Genomic DNA, 24,311 nt, shown 5'->3' with positions numbered 1-24,311 from the left:
GTCTCATGTTACGTTGTTTTTTGTACATGCTGTGACTCTACAAATCACAACATGTAAATAGGAACATGTTGGCGTTATTTTGTCATTTATTCGGAGCAGTAGAATTGCTGGAACCATTTATCTCCATGTTCTGTGCTGGCCTGATGCCGCTGGAGCCATCAGACAGCGTTACAACATGCACGGAGATGAGAAGGGTATGTATCGACTTGTCTTACTCTGGGGGTTACGGTGAATAAGCTTAAGTCCCAATAAGTCGGCGTGTTCCTTTAAATGTTCTTACTTTGTGTGGGCCTACATGATTGGGGCTGACAAAACATATTTTCTGCACCCTGTGGGGAATCGTTTGAGATCCATCCAAGTCCATGCAATCAGGGAGCTGACTAAATTCAACAAAAGCATTAAAAATAAGCAATTTATTGTTTCGGCTTTATGTTTTTCCTCAAATGTAGCTGACAGGTTGAGTGACTCAGACTGTGGATTCCCTCACAGTCAGCTGGATGTTAAACTGCCACTCGGGTGCATGCAGTGGGGATAGGGGGCCACACAGCACAGATGGGGAGCAGTGGTAGCACGTGGGAGGGCTATGGTTACCATCAGTAATGCCTGTTCCTGCAGTAGCTGCTGCTGGAGAATCTCTAACTGCCTCTGTTCCTCTTCCAGCTGTCTACGGATATACTCCTGAGCAGCGTGTCGGCACAGGAAGATAGAAATAGACAGAGTAAAAAAATCTGGAAATCTGAACATCCAAAAACAGAAAGACAGAGAAAAATAGAGCTATTGAGTCAGAAGCCAGATGAAGCTAAGGAGGCCGTGTTCTCAAACAACTGTAATGCGTTACAAAGGAAATATGACAAAGAGACAGAGAGAGAAAAAAAGAGGTTTGAACACATTCCAAAACATTTGAAAAGCGTGGGAGGAGAGCAACCGAGTGATAAAAGAGGGACCAGGACAGACAGAAAACGCACATCAGAAAAGCAGTAAGTTCAACGAGAGTACGAGGGAAAGAAAGCAGGAAAGATGTAACAGATAGACTAATAGAGGAAAATCCATCCATTTGTGTTTTATTTTTTGCAATATTTAAGATGTTGCAATACAATTTGATGTAATTTAGATTGAAATATGGTTAACAAAGGCTGGGCGTAGTCAGAGAGAAAGTTGATGTAAGATCCAGGAGCTAAGAGGAAGAAAGTGACCGCACAAAGATGAGCACAGAAAAACAAAGCATAGTGCAACTACATCATCAGATTGATAATGTCCAAGTTCTGTGGGTCTGAGACTGAAATCCTAAAAAAAATAAAAATAAAACATTAGGAAAATACGCCACTGAGGTAATTTAAGGAGACAAGTAAAATCAGAGTGACTCAGGAAGACAGAGGAAGATGTTGCCATAAAAAGAAACCGAAAGTTTAAGGGCAAATGAGGGATTCTGGACTTCAGTTGTCATCATGTAACGCATTTCTGTGGCACCATACTGTCTGTTTTCATACAATATGTGTGTTTTAATATAATATTACTTAGTAGTAAGTGTATGAACCTGTTCTCTCTCTGCATGCCTCCTCTCCTCCTCTCTGCGGAGCTGCTCCATTTCCTCGTAGCGCCTCCTCTGTTCCCTCTCGTGCTGTTTCCGCAGCTCACGCTCTCGCTGCTGCTGCTGTCAGGAGAACACAAGCACAAGCAGATTCAGGATCACAACACAATTTTTTCACACAAATGAAATCATGTCTCTGCAGAAATTCTCGCACACGTGCTGCATGTTTGGTATGTGTGCTCATTTGATCATCTATCTTTCATCACGGACGGAAATGTAATGGTACATTCACACGTGTATTGCTCAAACGCAGAGTCAAAGACACACACTTGGCCCTGAGTGGAAAGGTCATGTTAGTTGAGTCGAGTCATGGTGCTTAGCCTTGCGTTGGGAGGCAAAGCCTGGTGGGAAACCAGAGCGAGCGCAACGATTATGGGCTAAGGATTTTCTTCTATAAGCCTGCTCTCTGGAACTAAGAGAGGGACACTGGGGAAAGGCTGTGTGTGCGTGTCTGTCTCGGTACCCTCTCCCTCTCTTCTGCAGCCTCTTACCAAAGGGTGAATAAAAAGGTTTTGTAAGTTCAAACTAGGGCTGGGCGATATGGAGAAAATGAAATATCACAATATTTTTGAACAAATACCTCGATATCGATACCACAACAATATTGTATGGTTGACTATTGGTGCTTTCACGAAATATTTACACAATGAGATTTTTGATAAATAATCATCAGTCATGTGGATATAATGACTAAAGTGGATAAAGGCAAATACAAGAACAGTTACAACTGCCTGGTGAGTTCACGTTACGGTAATGCAGCCTTTAAAACCAGGAAAAGACAACACTTATGTCATATCATGATATTACGATATCCAAAATCTAAGACGGTATCTAGTTTCATATCACGATATCGATATAATATCGATATATTGCCCAGCTCTAGTTCGAACTGCCAGAATTGGACAATATGTTACATTTGCAAAAAGGCAAAAAATGGCATTTAAAGTGTTTAAAAGAAGAGAGCATGAAGAGCCAAAGAGAGGGCTGTTAAAACCTGTATATTAATGTATGTCCTTTTTTTTTTATAAAAGCTGCTGTAGATAAATGCATTAATCAGGGCCAAAGGTTATGGTTAATCTTCCTCCACCTCCTCCAGCTTACCTCCTCCAGCCGTCTCCTCTGCTCCTTCTGTTCCTCGATGCGTTTCTGTCTCTCAGCCAACAGTAAGCGCTTGTGCTGCTCATTCTGCAGTTGCTCCTGCTGCTGCCGCCACTGTGCTTCCGAGCGCTCCTTGTTGGCCACCTGAAGGCGCAGGAAGTCCCGCCTCAGGGTCGACTCCCCGGGGACGTTGATGATGGAGCTGCGAACGGACCGGTGAGAAGGCAGGATGATTAATAGCTAGTGAAGAGATGTCAAATGAGTTTTTGGAAGAAAGAAAAAGTTTGTTTTGTACATTTGTGAGGACACTGACCTTGGTTCACCCATTTCTCTTTCTTCATCCTCCTCTTCACTGCCACTGTACTCATACTCGGTCTCATCTGATGGAGAGAGAAAGAAACATTTCAAGAATAAAATGCATAGAAAAGAAAAAAAAAAGTAAAGTGAGTAAGGTAATAACGAGCAGAAAGCAAAGCCATTCCACTTTACGATTTTCATTTTTCACTTGGACTACCTTTGTTCATTGTTAAACTGCTCACGATTCTGGCATTCCCAGATCCTCCCTCCTTCAAGGCACTTTCTTTTAGCCGCTTTGAATAAGAGTATAAATGGTAATTTTACTGTGTGTAGCGAGCTGGAGAACATTCGCTCGGAGCTCTTTTAGTCAAACGGTTGTAGAGGCGGCCTGAGAGACATCCACACAGACCTGTCCTCCGAATGTGACAAAGTGACAGCTGGAGGAAGCCTCAGTCTCCACAGTGACGAGACATTTCTATACATCATCACGACGTCCGCCCTGCAGTATGTTGTTTCTTGAAGCGATTAATGTGCTTCTTACTGGCGCAGTGCTGTGTGCGAGTGTCAGTTTATCACTCAGATGGTGTGTGCGTTTGTGTGGGTTGTGGAGGAGCGGAATGGAAGTCGGTCACTTTTGTTTCCTGCCTTGCTGTGACGGCACATTTGTGTGAGAATCTGCATCTGTATGTGCATCTGTAACTGTATGATGGTACATATCACCCTTGCAGTGGTTCTTCTTTCTTTTCAAGAGTGTGTGTGTGTGTGTGTGTGTGTGTGTGTGTGTGTGTGTGTGTGTGTGTGTGTGTACTTCAGCCACACACTGAATGCAACGGTTGGGCCGGCTGCACTTTGATGTTATGATCTACAATTTTGATGAAATCAAACCCTATTTTGATACTATTTATGACTTTCAGTAATGGCTATGCAATGTATTTAGATTCTCGCAGTCTACAAACTGCCTTCACAGGAATTCACAGGAAACAACAAATGTTATCTAATCCAGTATGTATGTAATCCAGGGTTACCGTTTTCATATCAGCCTCACTGTTTACTGTTCACTCACCGACAGCCATATCAGAGCCATATTAAAAGGTATTGCTAACATTTCCCACGGCTGCTGCTTCACATTAAAAGCATTCAACTGGCAAAACACGGGATGGCTTTTATTGTGAAACAGTCGCAGAAAACATGCATTTGTCATGCAAGTGAGTTTAAGAGTCACATAATAATAATAATCCAAAGAAACATTCTGAGTAAGAACCACTTTTGCTGGGAACATAAGAGGAAAATCTCCTTTCAACGTCAGCTAACTCCTGCAAGCTGCCATCTATCAAGCGTAACTACCTAATGAATCAGTCGCTCCACCTCCCCTGCCGAGAGTGTGTAAATCTATATGTCCACCTGCATTTAAATCCATACATCCACGTCTACAGCACATGTTCTCCCTCACCTCTCTCTCCTCTCTTCTTCTTGGTGCGGTCGATGTGGTCCTTCAGCTGGATGCGGATCTGCCTCTCGTTGGGCAGGTCTCTGATGAACGGGTGTTTGAGGAGCTGCTCTGTGCTCTGTCTCTGGCTGTGGCTCTTCACCAGACAGCTCTCTATGAACGACTGGAACTTCTTTGACCTGAAACCACACACGCAAACTGATTCACTTGCATACTATGCTTCAAAAGTCACCACAATTTGTTTTAATTTGAGGAAACAATCCTGTTGGCAGAGCAGCAAGTAAAGAGAGAACTCTACATTTGTACATTTTGTGGGTTCCCACAAGATGACTGGCAATATGTTAACATCTGCTGAGGTCCCTGAATGAGGGGAATTTAAAGCCATGAGTTAAATTTCTCATTTAAAAGCTCATCTTGAATTAATAAAAACTACTTTTTGATTTATTGCCAAATGAAAGTTTTAATGAAAGGGATTTAATATAAGTCATTGTGTCACAATCCAGTACTGCACAATGCAAATTAAGCACCATTGGATGGTTGAACAATGTGATCAGTCTCTCTTTTCTCACTCTCACTCACAAACACACACACACACACACACACACACACACACACACACACACACACACACACACACACACACACACACACACACACACACACACACACACACACACACACACACACACACACCTGTGATCAGCATCTGGACTGATTATCCTGCTTTTGATAATGTTGTGGGATTTACACTTACCACTTCTTGGACTTGAGTCTAGGTGGGGGGTTGCGCGGGATCAGGAAGAGGGCTCTCATTGGGTGCATGTCACACAGCGCTAAGGATATCAGGTACCAAACATGGGTGAGTTAGGGTGAATGTTTCTAGCTAACTGTGCTTCACACTTTCATGGCATATAGTCAAAGCCAGTTGGAGTCAATATATGCGGTCAATACTGATAACAATTAGATGTACACACACACACTTATATCTTGTCTCCTAAAGAGCACTTTATTTGGTTATTTTGGATCTTTTTAATATTCAAACTTTGTCCTGTGTGCCAATGGGAGTTCAGCAATTGCTTGCATCCTAATTAATGTGATTACTTTGCGTTTACTGAGTCTACACCCATACATCCGAATCAGAATATATGTTAAACTTGAAGCACTGAAAATATTCTAATCCAGTTGGAGGTCTTTTTCCAAAAATGCAGCACTATACTCTCCTAGGCTATTAGAACTGAACAACCTTGACAACACTAAATTATGTCTTTCATTATTATGGTCAATTACCAACTGTAGCTCGCGCAAACTTTCACCAGAAATTGCTTTTTTACTGAATTGTAATAATCATAATCCAACTGTGTGCGCGTACCCTTTCAGAAAAAGGTAGTTAATGGAAAACTAAATGAATAGAAGAAGCAGCAATTTAAGAAACAAATTTGATATCTGCTCCTTGGCCTTCATTAAAATTATGGCTAAAGAGGAGTTGCTTTGGCCTGAAAAATTGACTCCTGATTATAGTGATCTAATGGATTAGCACTAAGAAATGATGTGTAGCAGAGGTGTGTGTTATTGACTGGGTACGTACGTGGTGCTCCTTCAGCCATCTCTATCGCTGTGATTCCCAGCGACCATAGATCACTCTGTAACGGCAGAGACGCAGTGCGTTAATACTCAGGGTGATCACAAGAAGCACAACAGACAGACAAATCTTCAGCTGAATTGGATGGTTGTTGAAGCACCTTGAAGTCGTACGTGGCCTCAGGGTTCTCGTCACAGGCGATGACCTCTGGTGCCATCCAATATGGCGTCCCAATAAATGTGTTCCTCCTTCCTACTGTTCTGTCCAACTGGGCTGAAACACCAAAGTCCACTGCAGGGCAAATGCACACAAACACAATACTTTAGGATATAGTCTGCAGTTTACTTAATCTTTGTGGGTGTGTGTGGGTGGGTGGGCTGACACCAATGGGCTTTACTAAATTCCATTATGGACTCTAAACAGGAACGAATTGCCGAACCTGCAATAGCTTGCCCAATTCTTACACACACACACACACACACACACACACACACACACACACACACACACACACACACACACACACACACACACACACACACACACACACACACACACACACACACACACACACACACACACACACACACACAATAATCCCCTCCCCACTGGGTGTTCAGAGGAAAGAAGGAGAGAGAGGGAGAGAGGGAGAGAGAGAGAGAGAGAGAGAAATGAAATGATGAATTGTGTATATACATATATATTTCTCATCCTATTATTGAATTGTATTATCCTTGACTCTCAGGCAATATTGTTTACCTGACCTGAAAGCATTTTTGAATTTGAGAGAGAGAGAGAGAGAGAGAGAGAGAGAGAGAGAGAGAGAGAGAGAGAGAGAGAGAGAGAGAGAGAGACTCTTCTTCAGCAATCTGCACCATGAACAGTGGCAGAGCTACAGGGAGATGAGTAGGCTAGTATTCAGCAGAACAGCAGAAAGAAAAGACACACACACACACACACACACCCACGCACGCACACACACACCTCTGAGCCATCTGAAACATTATACCTCCTCATGCCCTACCAATCCTAAAGCCATTTTGTCAGGTGGGGTTAGATGACAGACTGACCTAGTTTGACCTCGGCGTTCTCCGTCAGCAGGACGTTCTGTCCCTTGATGTCTCGGTGGATCACCTTGTGCTGATGGAGATGAGTCAGACCCTGCAGACAGCGACAGAGACACACAGTGAAGGAACGCCACTGCAGCAATAAGCCCAAGACATGATTAGGGTTGCACACTATATCGTTTTTTTTTTTAATCACCATCGCAATACCAACTGGTGCAATAAATACATCGCGAAAGGCTGCGACACATCGCAAAAGACACTCGGAGATTTTTTGCGTTAGTTGAAAGGAAATATCAATAGAAAACCGCACTTTAAAGTGTAACTTTGACAGTTACAATATAAAGTGCAGTTCCTGTAGTTTTGTACAACATTTTTCACTTTTTTTTAGTGGTGTCTTTTATATTCAATTCAATGTTCTATTTCTTCAATAAAAGAATGTTGGTAATGATTTCCTTTCATTTGTTTTAAATTCATCAAGCAATTTATTGTGGTATTTTAGCAGAATTCTGAAAGCAGCAGAAATGCAGAACTGAGTACACTTCAATATCGTTTATTTATCGCAAGTAATATTGGTATCGCGATATTCAACAATGTTATCGCACATCCCATATGTTCCTGTATCGTGCTAAATTATGATTATGATTATGTTACTGTGTAGCTGACCCTGAACCCTGAATCTTCCGCACAGAGAAAAACTTTTTTTTTGGAAGTCTTTCAGTTGTCTTAAAAGTAGAAAATCTACCAACCAACTATTTAATATAAATAAAGAATAAACATTAAATAAAATTGTGATTTTAGGCAGGTTGTCTCTAATCGATCAAATAGAATTTGGAAATGAAATGCATAATTAAAGAATTTATGTCATATTGAATCCAAGCAAAATACAACAAAGAGTCCGATATTTATGCTTTGATAGTTTAATAATTCTTAGTTCAGAGAAGTTTTTTGTATTGACTGTAAAGCCACTGAAATAACAAGTAAATGAAGAGAAGAAGAGAAATGACAGCTGGGAGAGTAAAATTGTTCAAAAGGGAAGACAGGAAAAGGACAGAAAAGGACAAGATAAAAAAAAAAAAACAATAAAAGAAAGACAAAGGGGATGAAGACAGAGAGACAAAATGTAATGGGACAGAGGCACACAGCGAAAAAACAAGACCAAATGACAGCAGGAAGAGAGGAAGCAGAGAGCACAAAATAAGATGAGGGGTAAAAAAAAGAAATGATAGTGGATGAAAGGAAATCCTTGTTGCCTCAGTTCAGAGCTGCACTGCGTATAACTGACTAGGCTTTAGTCCTCACAAAACGCACAACAACAGATAGTAGAGATAAGATGGGGGGGGGGGAGGAATGAGGACGATTTCCCAAGAAGATTACATTTATTCCTTTATATCACTCCAAAACCCAGTTACCATGGAACACAAGCAACTGCTGATTGCTATCAAAGAACAGAGCAGGTATTACATTTTACATTTAAAGAATGGCAAAATCCATTGCCTCAAGATCTTCACTCATTATTTGTAAAAGAATGATCTATTCAAAAGAAGTGTAAAAGTTTGAAACCGGGGAATGAAGAATATTACTATCTTTAAGAAACTGCTTGATCCTGAGAAGTCTATTTTCCTATGTTAGATATGATAGAATGCTTGGTTACACTTTACTTGGAAGCTACATAAAGAGTGACATGACACGGTCATGAACGTGTCATAAACATAAACAAGTCATAAACGTTTATGACATAACGCTTCTTTTAGTAAGTCTCATTCGGTTTTTGTCATGACAAATTATGGTTAGGGTTAGAGTTAGAGTTCATGTGTCATGACCGTGTCATGTGTTCATGACAGTGTCATGTCACTCTTATGTAGATACCTTCAAGTAAAGTGTTACCGAATGCTTTAAGTGCCCTGATTCTAATCAAGACAACAGGGAAAACACACTATCCTATTTTCTCCTCTACTACAACAGTAGCTATTAGTTTACATTGCACAGGGGACATTTTAAACACTAAAGAAAATAACAACTAGAAGATCAGCTCATTAGTTCATAGATCCCAGACCCTCAATATTCACATGCACTAAAGTTGAACGGTGTCCTGAGCTGAAACTAAGAGTTAATGCATATTGCACCTTTGGAAATAGAGCACCAACATTAGAGAATTGCGGTTTTGTGGAAGAAAAACGTGTGCAAATGTATCTTTACATGATTATGGCTGTGTTTATAAGTACCCATTAATTGAGATCTCCAGTGGAGATTCTCCGTTCCCTTGGTTTAACCCTCCTCTTGTCATCATTTTTGGTTCATACTGAATGACTTTTCCTCATTTAATGGAGACAACTAGGTAAACATAAAATAAACACGATGATATATTTTTTATGTCCTGTACGCATTTTGTACACATGGTGTTCCTTGGGGTCAAGGCTGTTTTAGCTGTATAAAACATATAGGAAATATGAACATTTTACACACATTTGTTTAGGTTGTTTTGGCTTGTCACTATCACTTGCAATTTTTTAAATCTATTTTATAATAATTTTAGGGCCCTAACCTGCCATAACCATACTTGTAGTTGTGCGAGAACCTCTGATATGTCCCACACCGTGAAGGAGGAAAAATATGGTTCCTGCGAGGACAAGGATACTCCACACAACACAGGGGAGGGAGACAAACATAACAGTTTGTACTGCAGCCTTCTAAACGATTTCTCTTGGTGCTCAGTGGGCTCTCTCTTTATTCTCTTTATTGAGAATGACCTTTAGGCAAAGTTTTTTCTTGCCAGTAAGGTTTTGTCACAGCTGTTGAACAGGGAAAGTGACATAGAGGAGAAGGTTTGTGAGACTGAGGAATCTTGAGGAGGATCATGATTATGAGGCATCCACCTCCGATGAGAATAAGACTAATAGGGGTTGATGCTCTTGTTGTCTCTCAACTATCAACTATGTGCATCGGAGCGTAAATGTGTGTGAATGTGTATCTGATGAGCAGGTGGCACCTTCTACGGCAGCCTCAGCCACAGTGTGTGAATGTGTGTGAATGGTGAATGGTTCCTGTAATATATAAAAGCGCTTTGAGTAGTCGTTAAGACTAGAAAAGCGCTATATAAAAACAGTCCATTTACATTATGTTCTCTCTTAGCCTGTAGTTAACAAGTTACCTTCTGAAAAATGGAAAGTTATCTCCCTATTTGAACTGTATTGGGACCCACTAACAAGCCTACATTGGGCTGCTCATTTTGGCAGGAGTGTCCAAATCAAAAGTTGAAGCAACAGCAAAGGCAATATAAGACATTCCATGTTTCTAACGGTGTCATACACTTTGTGACAAACTCGCAGAGATACATGATGTATGGGACAAGTGGGTCCAGCAAATAAGCTCTCATAACAATCCAGGTCCCCACGTTACTGTGGATGAACGCCTGGTTGCATTTCGTTGGCGCATCTCTTCAGACAATACATACAGAAAAATACGCCATCAAAATATGGGCAGCATGCACAGTCCAGCTATGCCTGGAGTATGCAGGTGTAAACATATGAACGGAAATGAAAATAAATAAAATGGACAGTTGGAATAATGCTGTGTCAGTTAATTATAGTAGTTTTTTCTGACCTGCACAGCTAAATGTTGCCATAATTTCCATAACAAAAAAAACTAAAAAAAATGAACTGAATGCTTTCTTGTCAACAGCAATTATACATTACCACAGAGCTGGGGTTTTTTTTCACCCCACACAGCTCCCAGTCACATGCTTTCAGGAGAAAATCATCATCAAAGATCTCTCCATTTAATCAATATTCACGTACAATAATGGTTTCCTGGAGGACGGGCATAGGATTGAAACAATGACTCGGCAACATGGCCACTTACCCTGAGAATCTCTCGGCAGATGTAAGCGGTCCACTCCTCTTTCAGAGAGTTGCCTTTGGTGTTCTTGATCAAGTCCGTCACTGAGCCGGCTCCACAGAACTCCATCACCAGCTGAACACATACAAGGTTGGTTATTGATCGACTGTTCTGCAAAAGGAAGCAATCTGGTCTAGGATCGGTTATAAACAAGGCAGTAATTCCAATTAAGCAACTTACTGAGATTACCAGAAAGCCAGTAAATGATCTAAGTGGTTCATTTACCGTATGTATGCACAGTAAATTGTGGGAATCTTTTTCTCCATTTTGAAATACAACAAAGACATACATTTCTCTTTTTGCCTTGTTACATTAGCACTAGTGCCCGACCGATACTACAGTATATGTCAATATCAGAGTAGAGGTAGTATTGGCGTGAATGTTGGCAAATATGCACAAAAAACTAAATACATTTATATTTGATTTGCAGCACTATTTGTGTGTTTATAGTTGTAGTTTTATCTTTTAAATTTCAATAAATGTCATTGCTCAAAATCTATCTAATCTTTACTGACCATTACTGTCCTCTTTGACATCAGCGCTGCATTATTGATTTATCGGTCCATTATTTTCTCGGGTAAGTGATTAATTGTTTGGTCTATAAAACATCAGAAAATGGTGGAAAACGCCTGTAAATACCAGTGAAAATGTTTCAAGAGGTCAAGGTAAAGTTATTAAATGTCTTGTTTATCGCGGCAGTACTAAACCAAAAAATATTAATTTTACAGTAATGCAACACAAGGAAAAGCAGCCACTTCTCCCATTTGAGTAGCTGGAACGGTCAAATCTGTGTGGCCTTCTTGCATGAAAACTAATGACAAATCAAATTAGTTGCCGATTAATTTTCTGTCACTCTGCTAATCGACTAATTGTTGCAGCTCTATTACAAAGAATACTTCATTGTTCCAATGTAAAATATCTTAACTGAGATCAGTGATATCTTTATCACAAAAGGTATTTGATATATCGTTATTGGATTTACATTATTCCCAAGTATTGCTGTTGGTCAGGCTTGTGTGCTGATAATGTATGAACTTTTATAGACCGCTACTGACGCATGTGCACAGAATAAAAAGTTCTTTCTTCAACATGATGCACATTATAAAGAAAATACACAGTACCCATAATCACATTACCGTAATAGCATTACTAATACAGAGAGCAATACACATGAACAGACAGCCATGTTACAGACTCTTTCTCTTTCACTGCACAGAGAGCAGAGAGCACAGAGACGACTGCAATAACTGACTCAACGGGGTCACCACCAGATCACATGAATGAATCAAGTCCATCTCTTGACCCAAACACAATGTGTCCATTCTATCCACCCCTCTCCTCTCTACATCCTTAGCTGCCTCATGTCTTCATGTCTCCTCTCCCATTCTATTGGGTTATCTTTCAAGTTGATTTGATTCTAGGATGTACAATATTTATATACTTTTTTGATGAGTTTTAATCTCCTGCCTCCTCATGAACCATAATCAGAGGAGAATACTCACTCATCTCCCAGCTGAAAAAGGAGGGCAAGTACAAGAATAAACTTTAACATTAAATGTTGTGATAACTTGTATTAAGGTTAAAGTTAGAAAAGTGATAACATTCCCCCTAATTTCATTCTCCTCTCTCATCACATCAGAGGAGATTTTGCAGGGAAATTATTTAGCTGGTCAGTTCTGGCCCTGCTTCAAGCTCCTCTCATCATCACTCTGGATTACAGGCCGAGAGGAAGTTGGCAAGTAAGCTCCTCCAGGCTGTGCATGCATACTCGGACACGCAAAGACAGAAGAAACCCATTGACATATGCATAAACATAAGGGGACACATGTCAATACATGCAAATATACCACACACACACACACACACACACACACACACACACACACACACACACACACACACACACACACACACACACACACACACACACACACACACACACACACACACACACACACACACACACACACACACACACACACACACACACACACACACACACACACACACACACACACAGCTGTTGAGTCACGAGTAATTATGCAGGCAGTAGATCTAGCTGCTGCTGTGTGTAAATGCATACAGTATGTTTTGTGTGTGTGTGTGTGTGTGTGTGTGTGTGTGTGTCCTCCCATTGTTGTGTGATGAATGCTACAGGATCAGAGAAGAGAGAGCTCCCTTAGATTGCGTTAACACATGATTTATTGCAACAGCCAGCCAGTCACACAATTATTCAGATCCTTTATATATTACACACACACACACACACAAAGTATATATACATATTCCAATGCACACTATCCCGCAGTCACTGCCTGCAAAAAACTACACACTTACTTCTTTCACAAAAATGTAACAGTGAAAAATGGAAAGTCCCTTCTCTCTGTGGCTCTCTGCGAGACTACAGCCGTCTTCTCTTCACTCCGTTTCATACACACAAATGCATAGAGTTTCAAAAATGCACAATAATGGCGTACCCATAGCTGGTCATCTATGCCAGGGGGGTTTTTCTTGACGAAAGCTCCATAGTAGGTGGCGATGTTCCGATGGTGACTGTACTTCTTCAGCATGTTAATTTCCGCTTTAATCTCCTCTTCCTCATCCTGGCACACAGAAGAAGAGAAATATCAACAGGCATTAAACCAGGACCTTGATTTGTGACCCCTCCCACGGTTAACAGGATGGTGATGGAGCAAAGGAAATTAAGTTGTTAATGGATTTGCATTTAGAAACCATTTACATTCTGAAAAAGTTGTTGTTGCAAAACACACAGCTGGGCGCTAAATTATCCACAACAGCATTACTTTTTAATTACTTTCATTTTAGGGGGTTGCTGCCACGTAGCCAAAAGCAGTTGTTGCGATGACAGTTGGTTACTTAAACATGTAATTCCTCATTCGTTATGCACAATGTCAGAAAATTATGCCTTAATTACTTACATTTAGTGTTCGGTAGCCATGAAAACAAAAACACTTGTTTTAGTAAGCTGATTCTGTAGAGTGGTGGCTCATTAAGTTAGCAATTTTGTGTTTGCCCGTCATTTAATTTTCAATCACCAATTAATACAGTCATTTATTTTTATTGTATTTAAGCAGATTTATTCACACACAGTCATTCATACACTGTTGAATGTATTTGTTTATTCATTGTTCTTCTGGTTTTTTGGTTATTTGCTCATTCATTCATTCATTCATTCATTCATTCATCCCATCAAACACCTGCATAATGTTTACAGTATTTCCTTATTCAGTCATTCATGCTCCCATTCATTCATCAGTTCTTTTGTTGCTTCATTCCTGCAGTCCTTCTTTGTTTTGCTGGCAGGGACACGTAGGGTGAGAGGATCTCTAAATAGAACTGAGATTCCCTCATGCTTAACAGACACGCCTGAGACCACACTGCTGTCCTAAAACATCCAGCTAATATTACCATGGCAATAGGCCTGTCCTCATTTCCTCTCTGCCACATCATGTGCACACACACGCCAGCAGTGACTCATCGCTCATGATTAGATGACATGGTCGACGGTGGTATAATCACTTGAGATGATTTGCTGTGTGTGTGTGAAAATGTAGCGAGTGCATGCGTGTAGGTGTGTGTCTCTTACCCCGGTGACATCCATGACCTTAATGGCTGCCAGCTGCCCTGTCTTAACATGGCGACCCTGGTGAAAGGAGAGGGACAGTCAGAGACAAAAAAAAGATGGAGCAAAGAGGAAGGCAAGGAAGAAGAAAGGAGAGAGATAAAATGTCAATGTCCATTAAACAGTTTTATCAAGACAATGCAGTACATTTTTATTATAGATAGATAGATAGATAGATAGATAGATAGATAGATAGATAGATAGATAGATAAATGGATATGTGTTGTCTTCGGGTCAAATTTGACCCATTTTCAAAATTTCTATTTAAGAAATATGGATTTCTTTAATTACCTCATTTTATTTACCCAAAAATAACACAGATGGATGATTCCTTACAACGCTCTTCGCAAGTACACCAAGAGATCGGATCTCTGCTTTCATTGAATTTTGGGTGATTTGTTCAATGTTTTAGCATTTGAAAAAGAAATTGAAATGTTTTGGAAACAGTATCCTCTCTGAACTTTCATATAAATAAGGTTTATTGACCATGAATTCCAAAGATAAGTGTAAAACTAATAATAAGTTAGTGTGAGTGTTGTTTATACATGGTAGTCTAGTGAAAAGAAGCGTTCAATGGCAAAAAACGCCCAAAACATTGAAAAAAAGTGCCAGAAGGGACAAAGTTTTGACCCGGGGAGGACCTGCGTGCATGGTCCAATGGAAGACAACACAAGGGTTAAACTTCATTCCTACCTTTTTAAAAGACACAATAAAAACAAAAGTGTCACCCCACCAACAAAATACTGGATTGTAAACTGCTACCCAAACTAACTGCCAGGTCTCTAAATACAATAACAGCCGACAACAACTAAGTTACTAAACTTTTCTGATGCTGCCAAAACCCCTTGATTTCATATCAAGTACTTCTCTAAAACATCCAATCATCATGGCTGGATATTGAAAGCCACAATCAAAGTTAAATAAAAAAACTCAAGTAATCTGCTTCTTTAGGACAACATGAGAAAAGGCCTCAACAACTCTCATCAGATTTTGATTCAAATATTGCCAAATCCTGATTGGTTAATACAACCTTGTGACATTACCTTTTCCCATCTTTTCTAACTTTATGAAAGGTTTCTTTACATATTTTTAAGGTTGACTCAGATACAGTATTGTTTGTTAGCAGGAAATATGTTCAGCTACCAAAAGTTGAGGACAAATCTCTCTATCATAAGTCAAACTTTTCAATTATCTGGATAAACCTTATGTGGTTAAAAAATAATGGATTGTTGACAGCAGAGAGCAACAGAAAATATAGTGTCCCTGACCAGATTCAAGGAAGTGACAGCACCTGAAATTAGACTGCACGTTCAACATGATAGCCCGTTATGTCACTGTGATTTGACCTGTAGCTGCACCATCAGCCCAAGCCAGTGTAACAGTGAGAATCAGACATTGTAGTCAAAAACACAGTTGACAGTGTCTCAGATATACAAGATGAAGAAACGACCAGACAAAGACACACACCAATCCACCAACTTGTATCGAGGCTAGGCAGATGCCTGGGGGAGGTACAGTAGGAGGCGAGAAACCGGGAGATTGGATGCTGAGGGGCGAATGGAAGACCCAATTGGTTGGTTTGCAACAGAGCATCTGTGCCTGTGATTAGCTAATGAAGCTAACCGGGATAGAGACGCTAAAACCACTGACGGCTATTATTTCCACCTGTCTGGAATCAACTGATTAGCATGTTACCGTCTGAGCAGAACGGCTTAGCAGCAGCAGCACAAACAAACAAATACGTACACGCATAGCCAAGGACACACACACACACACACACACACACACACACACACACACACACACACGGACAGGACTGTTTTCTTGGTGGAATTGTTACAGTATAAAGCAGATGGCATTAAGGGTCTGGCTCTAAAACACTTCCTGAGGGCTTTAATGAAAGGCCATTCTGCAGCCAAAACAAAAGCTAGGAATGTGACAATAAGAACAGAAGTATTGTCGCAGAAAAGTTAGTGGTTTTATTGCTTTGCAGTTCATTTGCAGGAGTGATTTTATAGTCGCAGGACAGTCTCTCCACCCTGCCACTGGTCTTTAGTCAGTCAGTCAGTCAGTCAGTCAGTCATTCTCACCGCTTCACGTTCTCTTTTTATGTTGTTTTGACGGATCAATTGTACCCACAGGCTCACCAAAACTCACTGTAATTGATGAATAGCTTGTGAGTCGGAGATTATTCAATATATGCAGTTATTAACAGCAAAATAATGTAGGCAGCTCGATACATTACTTGTTCCTTTACACTCTCACAAAGTAGCAAAACTGGTCAGTGGTCAACATAATGATATGATCGTATCTCTATTAGCGACAAAAACGTGGTGTTTTTGCTCATTAGGTCCCCTGGTGTTTAAACTGGAGTCGAATTTCAAATTAAAAGACAAGAAAAAAAACAATATTACAGGTATATTTACTTATTGTTCACTTGCATACTAGGTTTCAAAAGTCACCACAATTTGTTTTAATTTGAGGAAACAATCCTGTTGGCAGAGCAGCAAGTAAAGAGAAAACTCTACACTCGTACATTTTGTGGGTTCCCACAAGATGACTGCCAATATGTTAACATCTGCTGAGGTCCCTGAATGAGGGGAATTTAAAGCCATGAGTTAAATTTCTAATTTAAAAGCTCATCCTGAATTAATAAAAAAACTTTTTGATTTATTGCCAAATGAAAGTTGGGGATTTAATATGATAATTCATTGTGTCACAATTCAGTACTGCACAATGCAAATTAAGCACCACTGGATGGTTGAACAATGTGATCAGTCGTACACACACACACACACACACACACACACACACACACACACACACACACACACACACACACACACACACACACACACACACACACACACACACACACACACACACACACACACACACACACACACACACACACACACACACACACACACACACACACACACACACACACACACACACACACACACACACACACACACACACACACACACACACTTCTGTGAGAGTAAAAGAGCTGGAAAGATTGAACAGGGATTTCTCATTAGGATCAGACTGCCCCAATTCCACAAGCACAAGGACTGGCTTTGTTGGAGACCAACAAAGGAATTATAGCCACTTACATATCAGAAAATCACACACACACACACACAAAATACAAAAAGATCTCTCTCTTTCTCCACTACTCGCACAGACAGAAGAACTCATGCAAACACCCACACATGTGCACACAGAGCCATTAAGAGGGAGGGAGAGAGAATATGTCCAATATATATTGGACATGGACATTATCCGACCTGGATAAAGATTCATTACTCTGAGCCACCTGACATCACCCCCCCTCACCCGACACATCTCTCCTTCCTTCTTAGAGCAGTAATGTCATCCAGCCTTATTAAATGACCAAGTGTGAAAGCAGCAACAGAAAAGAATTAGCACTGTCTGTTGATCTTCATCTCTCGCTCTGTCTTTGTCCTTGCAAATTCAACGAAGGGGATAGGGAGGGGGGGAGGGGGTATATGAATGTGAAGTTAAAATAGTATTTCCAAAGCAGTTAACAGGATAATGTGTGTAACAATGATATCAAAACAAGTCGGGAAGACAAATGATAAAATGATTAGTGCTGAAACTACTTAATTAACAGTCATTTGTCAAGCTAAAATGCCAAATATTTGCCGATTTCAGCATCTCTAATGTGGGGATTTGCTTGTTTTATATCATTACAAATTGAATTAATTAGAGTTTTGGACAGTTGGTTGCACAAAACAAGCAATTTGAAGACATTATCTATAGCTCCGGGAACTTGTGAGGGGCATATTACACTGCTGTCCAACATTTTACACCAAGCAATCAATTTAATGACTGATTAAAGTAATAGTTTGACATTTTGGGAAATATACTTACTTGCTTTCTTGCTTAGAGTTTGATGAGAAGAACAATGCCACTCTCTCACCTAGGCCTCAATAACACATAACACATGGGTACCGAGTCAACTGTTCTCTGGGATGTTTTCATGCTAATCGAATGTGACCAGTTTTAGTGTGAATCGCTAATTAGCTTGTAACGCTAGTAGTCGGGGCACTGGTAAAGTAAAAAGAAATCGCTATTTCTATACCACTAACAAGGCTCAAAATAGCACCACACTTCAACGGTAGTATAATGAGGGTCCCTACATGTAAACCGAAGCATTGAGAACTTTGTAAGTGTACAGACAGTTTATTAAAAAGATAGTTTATAAAGACAGTACAGTTTGCATATACAGACAGGCGTCACTATGTCAATTTGATGACTAAATGGGTAAAGGCAAATAATAGAATAGAACGGTCAGCCAAGTTCAGAAAAGTACATCACTTTCCTCTAATGCAGCTTTTAAAGCCAGGAAAAGACAACACCATCCAAAATCTAAGACAATATCTAGTCTCATATTACGATATCGATATAATATTGATATATTGCCCAGCCCTATTAGCTAGCTAGCAATTTTCCCTTGCTTCAAGTTTTTATGCTATGCTAAGCTAACTGCCTCCTGACTCCGGTCAACACTTAATGCACAGACATAAGAGTGATGTCAACTTCTCATCATAAATGTTTGCTGCAGCCCTGTGAATGACGAAAAATGGAAAAAGAGAAGATGTCACACAGTATTAAAATCATTATGTGATCTTCCTTCTCTCTTTCTTTCTCTCCTAAAGATGGCCCACTCTCTCCCTGATCCGTCCCATTCAGATTGAGGAGCTTCGAGCCTCACAGGCCTGTTCATCCCTTCCTCCACTCGTTTGTTGACTGCTTTGCCTCTCTGACCTAGATCTGCATTTTCTCTCCCTCTCTCTCGCTCTCTCTCACACACTCTGCCTCGCTCTCTTATCCCACTGATTCTCTCTCTCATCATCTAACCCTCTTAACTTCTCACAATCTCCTCTTCATCCCTCTCATTATTTCTGCCCTCCTCCCTATAGAAGGCTCGCCTACTTCTCCCTGTCCCCTGTATTTTCTGTCTTCTCCTCTCTTGTGCCTCACAGCTCAGACCAGCAGCCTGTGAAGAGCAGGTCCTACATGAACATGACTGAGCTGAACGCTAATGCCAACGAAACAGCATTTGAGCTCGACAAGCAAATATGACACAAGCCGAGGACTCCCTGCAAACCGTTCATTTTGCTTCTGCTAATGCATCTAGCGCCTTCTGCAAACCACAAAGCAATGACACGGAGTGTCTCCGCAAAGCAAAACACACACACATACTGAATACAAATGCTTTCACCCAATACTTCCTATCAAATGCATGCTGTGCATTAACCTCAATCATCACAGAGACATTTCAAATGAGGGCTATAGGAAAGTATCTTCATGTGTCCAATCCACAATTATTTCCCTCTTTAATCCTGTAAAAGTATTTTGACCATATTATAGCAAGACACAGAGACACAGAGACACACACAGACACACACGCGCACACACAGCTGCCAGGCCAGGTGTGTTTGAGTGATAACAGACCAAATTGACTAGGTTTGTTCCGCTTGGATGGCCGCGCTGTGATAGAGACAGCCAACTGATACCGAACTGATCTCCAATCAGCCTTCAGGCAGCTGCATCATGGAGGTGTCATTACTTGGCGTCCTCCCTGCAGGTCAGCGTTTCCTAAACTACGGTATGGATATGGAGTGTAGGTCTTTTTCTGATGGTTCCACCCAACAAAATATGATGTGATTCCAGAAACTCATTTAGTTAAAGAATATCTGCTCTACATGTGCATGTGTAATAGTTATTGTTTCACTCTCTTACACAATAAACTAAAAAGGTAATAGACTACAGACTCTACTTTCTCCATTTATTGTGTGTGATGTTTCAAAGTCAACCGATTTTAAGTAATTCAGAGGCAATAATGCTTCCATTTACTCCCAGCCTTTTGGGATGATCGGTCCAAAGGAGACGTGTTGATTACAGGCCAAAACACAAAACAGACATATCTCAAACACCTGCAATTAAACAAAATAACCTTGCAATAAATACTCATTTTTTAAGTGTCAAATTATTTTAGTAATAATTCAACTACAGTTTTTTTTTCTCATTCATTTGACGTGGGCTGAAAGTAATGATTATTTTTATTATCGACTAATGGAGTGATCTTTAGTAAATAAAAGATCAGAAAATAATGACAAAATGATTTAATCAAATTGCTTGTTTTCTCAGACTGACACTCAGAAACCCAAATATATTAAATTTATGATCACATAAGGCAAGGAAAAGCAGCAACTCCCCACAAATGAGAGGCTGGAACTTGGAAATATTTGGCATTTTAATTTAGAAAGGACTTAAAGCTACATTGTGTAAGAATTTCTCCTATCTAGCTGTAAAATTGTATATGACAACCAACTGAATATTACTTTCTAACCCCTCTCATTCAGAGCGCATTTTAACTCCTACGGTGGCCGTATTATTCCAAGAAGTACGACTTCGTCTGTTAGAGTTCCTTCCAGTGTAATAATAGTTTTACGTTATTTTGGTACCATTTCATTGCTAACATCAGCTATCAGGTTCTCAAACATATGCAAGCCAATGTAAGTAAAGTATCAGTGCTATCGTTATTCTGTATATTGTACGAGATTAATAGTGTAAGGCAATGTTTACAGCGTAGGAGAGAAGCAACGGAGGTTTGCGTTTTTAATATATTTCTCTGAGCAGTATGAACAATTTCAATGAAACCAAAATTAGCTCTTAGTATCTCCATCGTTTACACGCAGCTGTTCTAGGAGATAGTCTGTGTTACAACTGCACATGACATGAGTTGTCTGCCAGGGAAATCACGACACGTAGGATTATGTTTATGTTAAGGTAGACAATCCTTTTTCATCACTGACGCGAGGACAAGTATCCTAGACGTCGTTCTAGCGTTATGCACAACCATGCTATAGTTAGCCAAGCAACTATAAAACTTAGAATTTACACAAATAGGCAGAATCACCTTTTGAGGAGAAAGCAGGCAACTTCGGCGTCCCTTTTTAAAATCCATGCGCCTTATGAGCCCTTTCCATCTTGGAAAAGCCACTCCAATATTAACTTTGGTCTGGTTGCTTTGCCTGTCGCGTTGTCATTTTCTCTTTTTAACTTCCTTAGCGACTCAGTTACATGTCCTAGATAGGCGCTCCATCTTCAACCGGCTTTCAAATCTGCCGGTAGTCGCTGAGTAATCTTCTCCCCCTGGCATTCGTCACGGCGCCATGGAGGGCAAAAGCACAAAACGCAAAGGTATGTCCCTCTTTGCCTAACGTATTTTAAAAATGAAGGCGCAACATGGTAGAATACATTCGAGCGACTCGCTCCTATGTATACTGAATGATTCTGAATGGCAGATTCTACGCTTACGAGAATATTTTGATTAGTTGGAAGTAATTACACATGAATGAGCACATCTTTGTGAAAGAACAAAGGTTTTTTTATTTGCTAAGAATCAACTCAAAAAATTACACAATGGAGCTTTAAATGATTCATTCATTATGAAAAATAGTCTCGATAAAATGTCCAAAAATACTGTATAATGTTACTTGCAAGTTTCCGGAGCAAACATTTGAAAGTTGCTTGTTTGGTCAAACTACCTTCCAAAACCAAAAGGTGGTTAACTAATCAATGCATCACTTATCAAAATGGCTGGGGATGAATTTTCTGTCAAACAACTTATCATTTCGTGACTAGTATGAATGCTCACGTGTAGATACAATATTGAATGAATTATATTCCTACGTTCTTGTACAGCACTCAGACTACAAGTAAATACACACTAATCGCATTTAATCAAGAACTTTTTCAGCATCTTAAAATTCCCCAATCTTGGAGCGGTCGCCTTTTGAAGACTTATCCAGCTGTAATTCAGATAACTACTCATCATGTAGTCAATATGAGCTCATACTGTAATAAAATGTGCGTATTTGCGCATAAGCGAGAAAGAAATGCTTCTACAGCGTGTGTGTATTTGGTTTGTTTGCGTGCACGTTCGTGCCCTTGCCAAGTCTATTACACAGACACTCCCCCACCCCCCCTCGGACACATTTACTATGCAGGACACTTCCTGTTGTAGCCTAGCAACAGTTTTGGCTGGCCAGAGTACAGTAGGCACGACACCTAAACATACACACAAAAGTGCACGGTTACACACACACATAAACAGAGAGGGAGAAGACAGGGAATAAGAGACTATTATCCTGATGTGGAAGAATTGTTAAAAGAAGAGATTGGGTGAGGTGAGGAAAGGAGGAAGGGAGGGAGGGAGAGAGGGGGGGGGGAGAGGAGAGAGAGAGAGAGAGAGAGAGAGAGAGAGAGAGAGAGAGAGAGCGAGAGAGAGAGGTGATTGAGAAATGAGGGCGGGGATGAGCAGAAGAGTAGTTCAGTGAGGGAGCTGGATTTCACAGTGCATCTGTCCTCAGTGTGTGCTCGCTGTGTGGCCAAGCTGCAAGGTCAGAGGAAACCATCCACATTTTTACTTTAAATGGCCAAGTGAATGAGCTCTCTGATTTAAAAATAGATTAAGCCTATCCTTTACATGACCCAGGTTTTAAACACCTACAGCAGTGGTTCTGTTATGTTTTAGCCATAGTTTTAACCTATATTAACCTTTGACCTATGATATTTTGCCAGATAATGGCCACAAAAGTATGTAAAAAAAAAATTATAATTATTATAATAATTTGTCTGCATCAGTTTTTTGTATATGCATTTTAAAATACTATTAATGTTGTAGTAGTGTTGTGCAACCATCCGTCTTTATATGTACCGTGCATGCACAGGAAGCAAACACAGCAAAGATACTGTACATACAAGTGTACAGACACACACACACACACAGTTGCCAACTCTTTGTAAAAAGGAAATGGGTCACACCATAATCCTAATCTGTGCCGTTATGGTAATCCATGCATACACATAAACATTAGGCAAAATGTGACTGAATGGCATCTAAGCTTGCTTTCCTGGCGTGGGACCTGTCGGCATAGTAACAGTATCATAGGGGAAAAGTGGGCTATGGGATGTGATATGCCCCCGGGCTATCAATCTATAAATCTTTCTGTCTGTGACAGACAGGTCCTAGAGCGAGATCACACACACACACACACACACACACACACACACACACACACACACACACACACACACACACACACACACACACACACACACACACACACACACACACACACACACACACACACACACACACACACACACACACACACACACACACACACACACACACACACACACACACACACACACACACACACACACACACACACACACACACACACACACACACACACACACACACACGTTCTAGTCGGGAGGCTTACAATCCCAGCATCCTCAGCAGGTGCCAGAGTTGCGATGCAGAATTGAAGCTACTTTCGGGTAACGAACGATACAAACAGAGTTCTGCCTGAAGGAGCCCAAAGAAATAGGAGGGCAATACTTCCAGACACACGTCATTGCAGTTGAAACACCTGCAATCATTCCACTTTCACTTGTGCTCACGCAAACACACACAGACAAGTGCGAGTGCACACGCAAGCGCACACGCTGTTGTGAAACCAGTGAGGCAGTAAATAAAAGTGACAAAGGCCTCCATTCCAATCTACCACTGCACTGGCCAAGAAATATAGAAGCACCCCGAGGCTGCTCTCACACATGAGAAAGCAAGAGAGGAGAGAGACGGATTG

General features: G+C 40.5%; 1 protein-coding gene across 3 annotated transcripts in view; it reads right to left on the bottom strand.

Moving 5' to 3' along the window:
* Positions 1–24,311, bottom strand: part of tnika (TRAF2 and NCK interacting kinase a) — a 69,870-nt gene that overhangs the window by 23,859 nt on the left and 21,700 nt on the right. For 2 of the 3 annotated variants that reach the window (XM_028565111.1, XM_028565112.1), the window contains exons 3-13: positions 14,578–14,634; positions 13,448–13,573; positions 10,935–11,045; positions 7,080–7,170; positions 6,170–6,300; positions 6,016–6,070; positions 5,185–5,263; positions 4,434–4,609; positions 3,000–3,066; positions 2,690–2,888; positions 1,535–1,651 (exon numbers count right to left, since the gene is read on the bottom strand). In XM_028565111.1, the coding sequence (XP_028420912.1) occupies positions 1,535–1,651; positions 2,690–2,888; positions 3,000–3,066; positions 4,434–4,609; positions 5,185–5,263; positions 6,016–6,070; positions 6,170–6,300; positions 7,080–7,170; positions 10,935–11,045; positions 13,448–13,573; positions 14,578–14,634 (1,209 nt within the window). Of the gene's footprint in view, positions 1–591; positions 679–1,534; positions 1,652–2,689; positions 2,889–2,999; positions 3,067–4,433; positions 4,610–5,184; positions 5,264–6,015; positions 6,071–6,169; positions 6,301–7,079; positions 7,171–10,934; positions 11,046–13,447; positions 13,574–14,577; positions 14,635–24,311 lie in introns of all 3 variants that reach the window. The other variant, XM_028565110.1, reaches the window with a different exon arrangement.

Source organism: Perca flavescens, chromosome 20 (assembly GCF_004354835.1).
Source record: "Perca flavescens isolate YP-PL-M2 chromosome 20, PFLA_1.0, whole genome shotgun sequence".
Lineage (NCBI taxonomy): Eukaryota > Metazoa > Chordata > Actinopteri > Perciformes > Percidae > Perca > Perca flavescens.
This window is presented reverse-complemented; position numbering and strand designations above follow the sequence as displayed.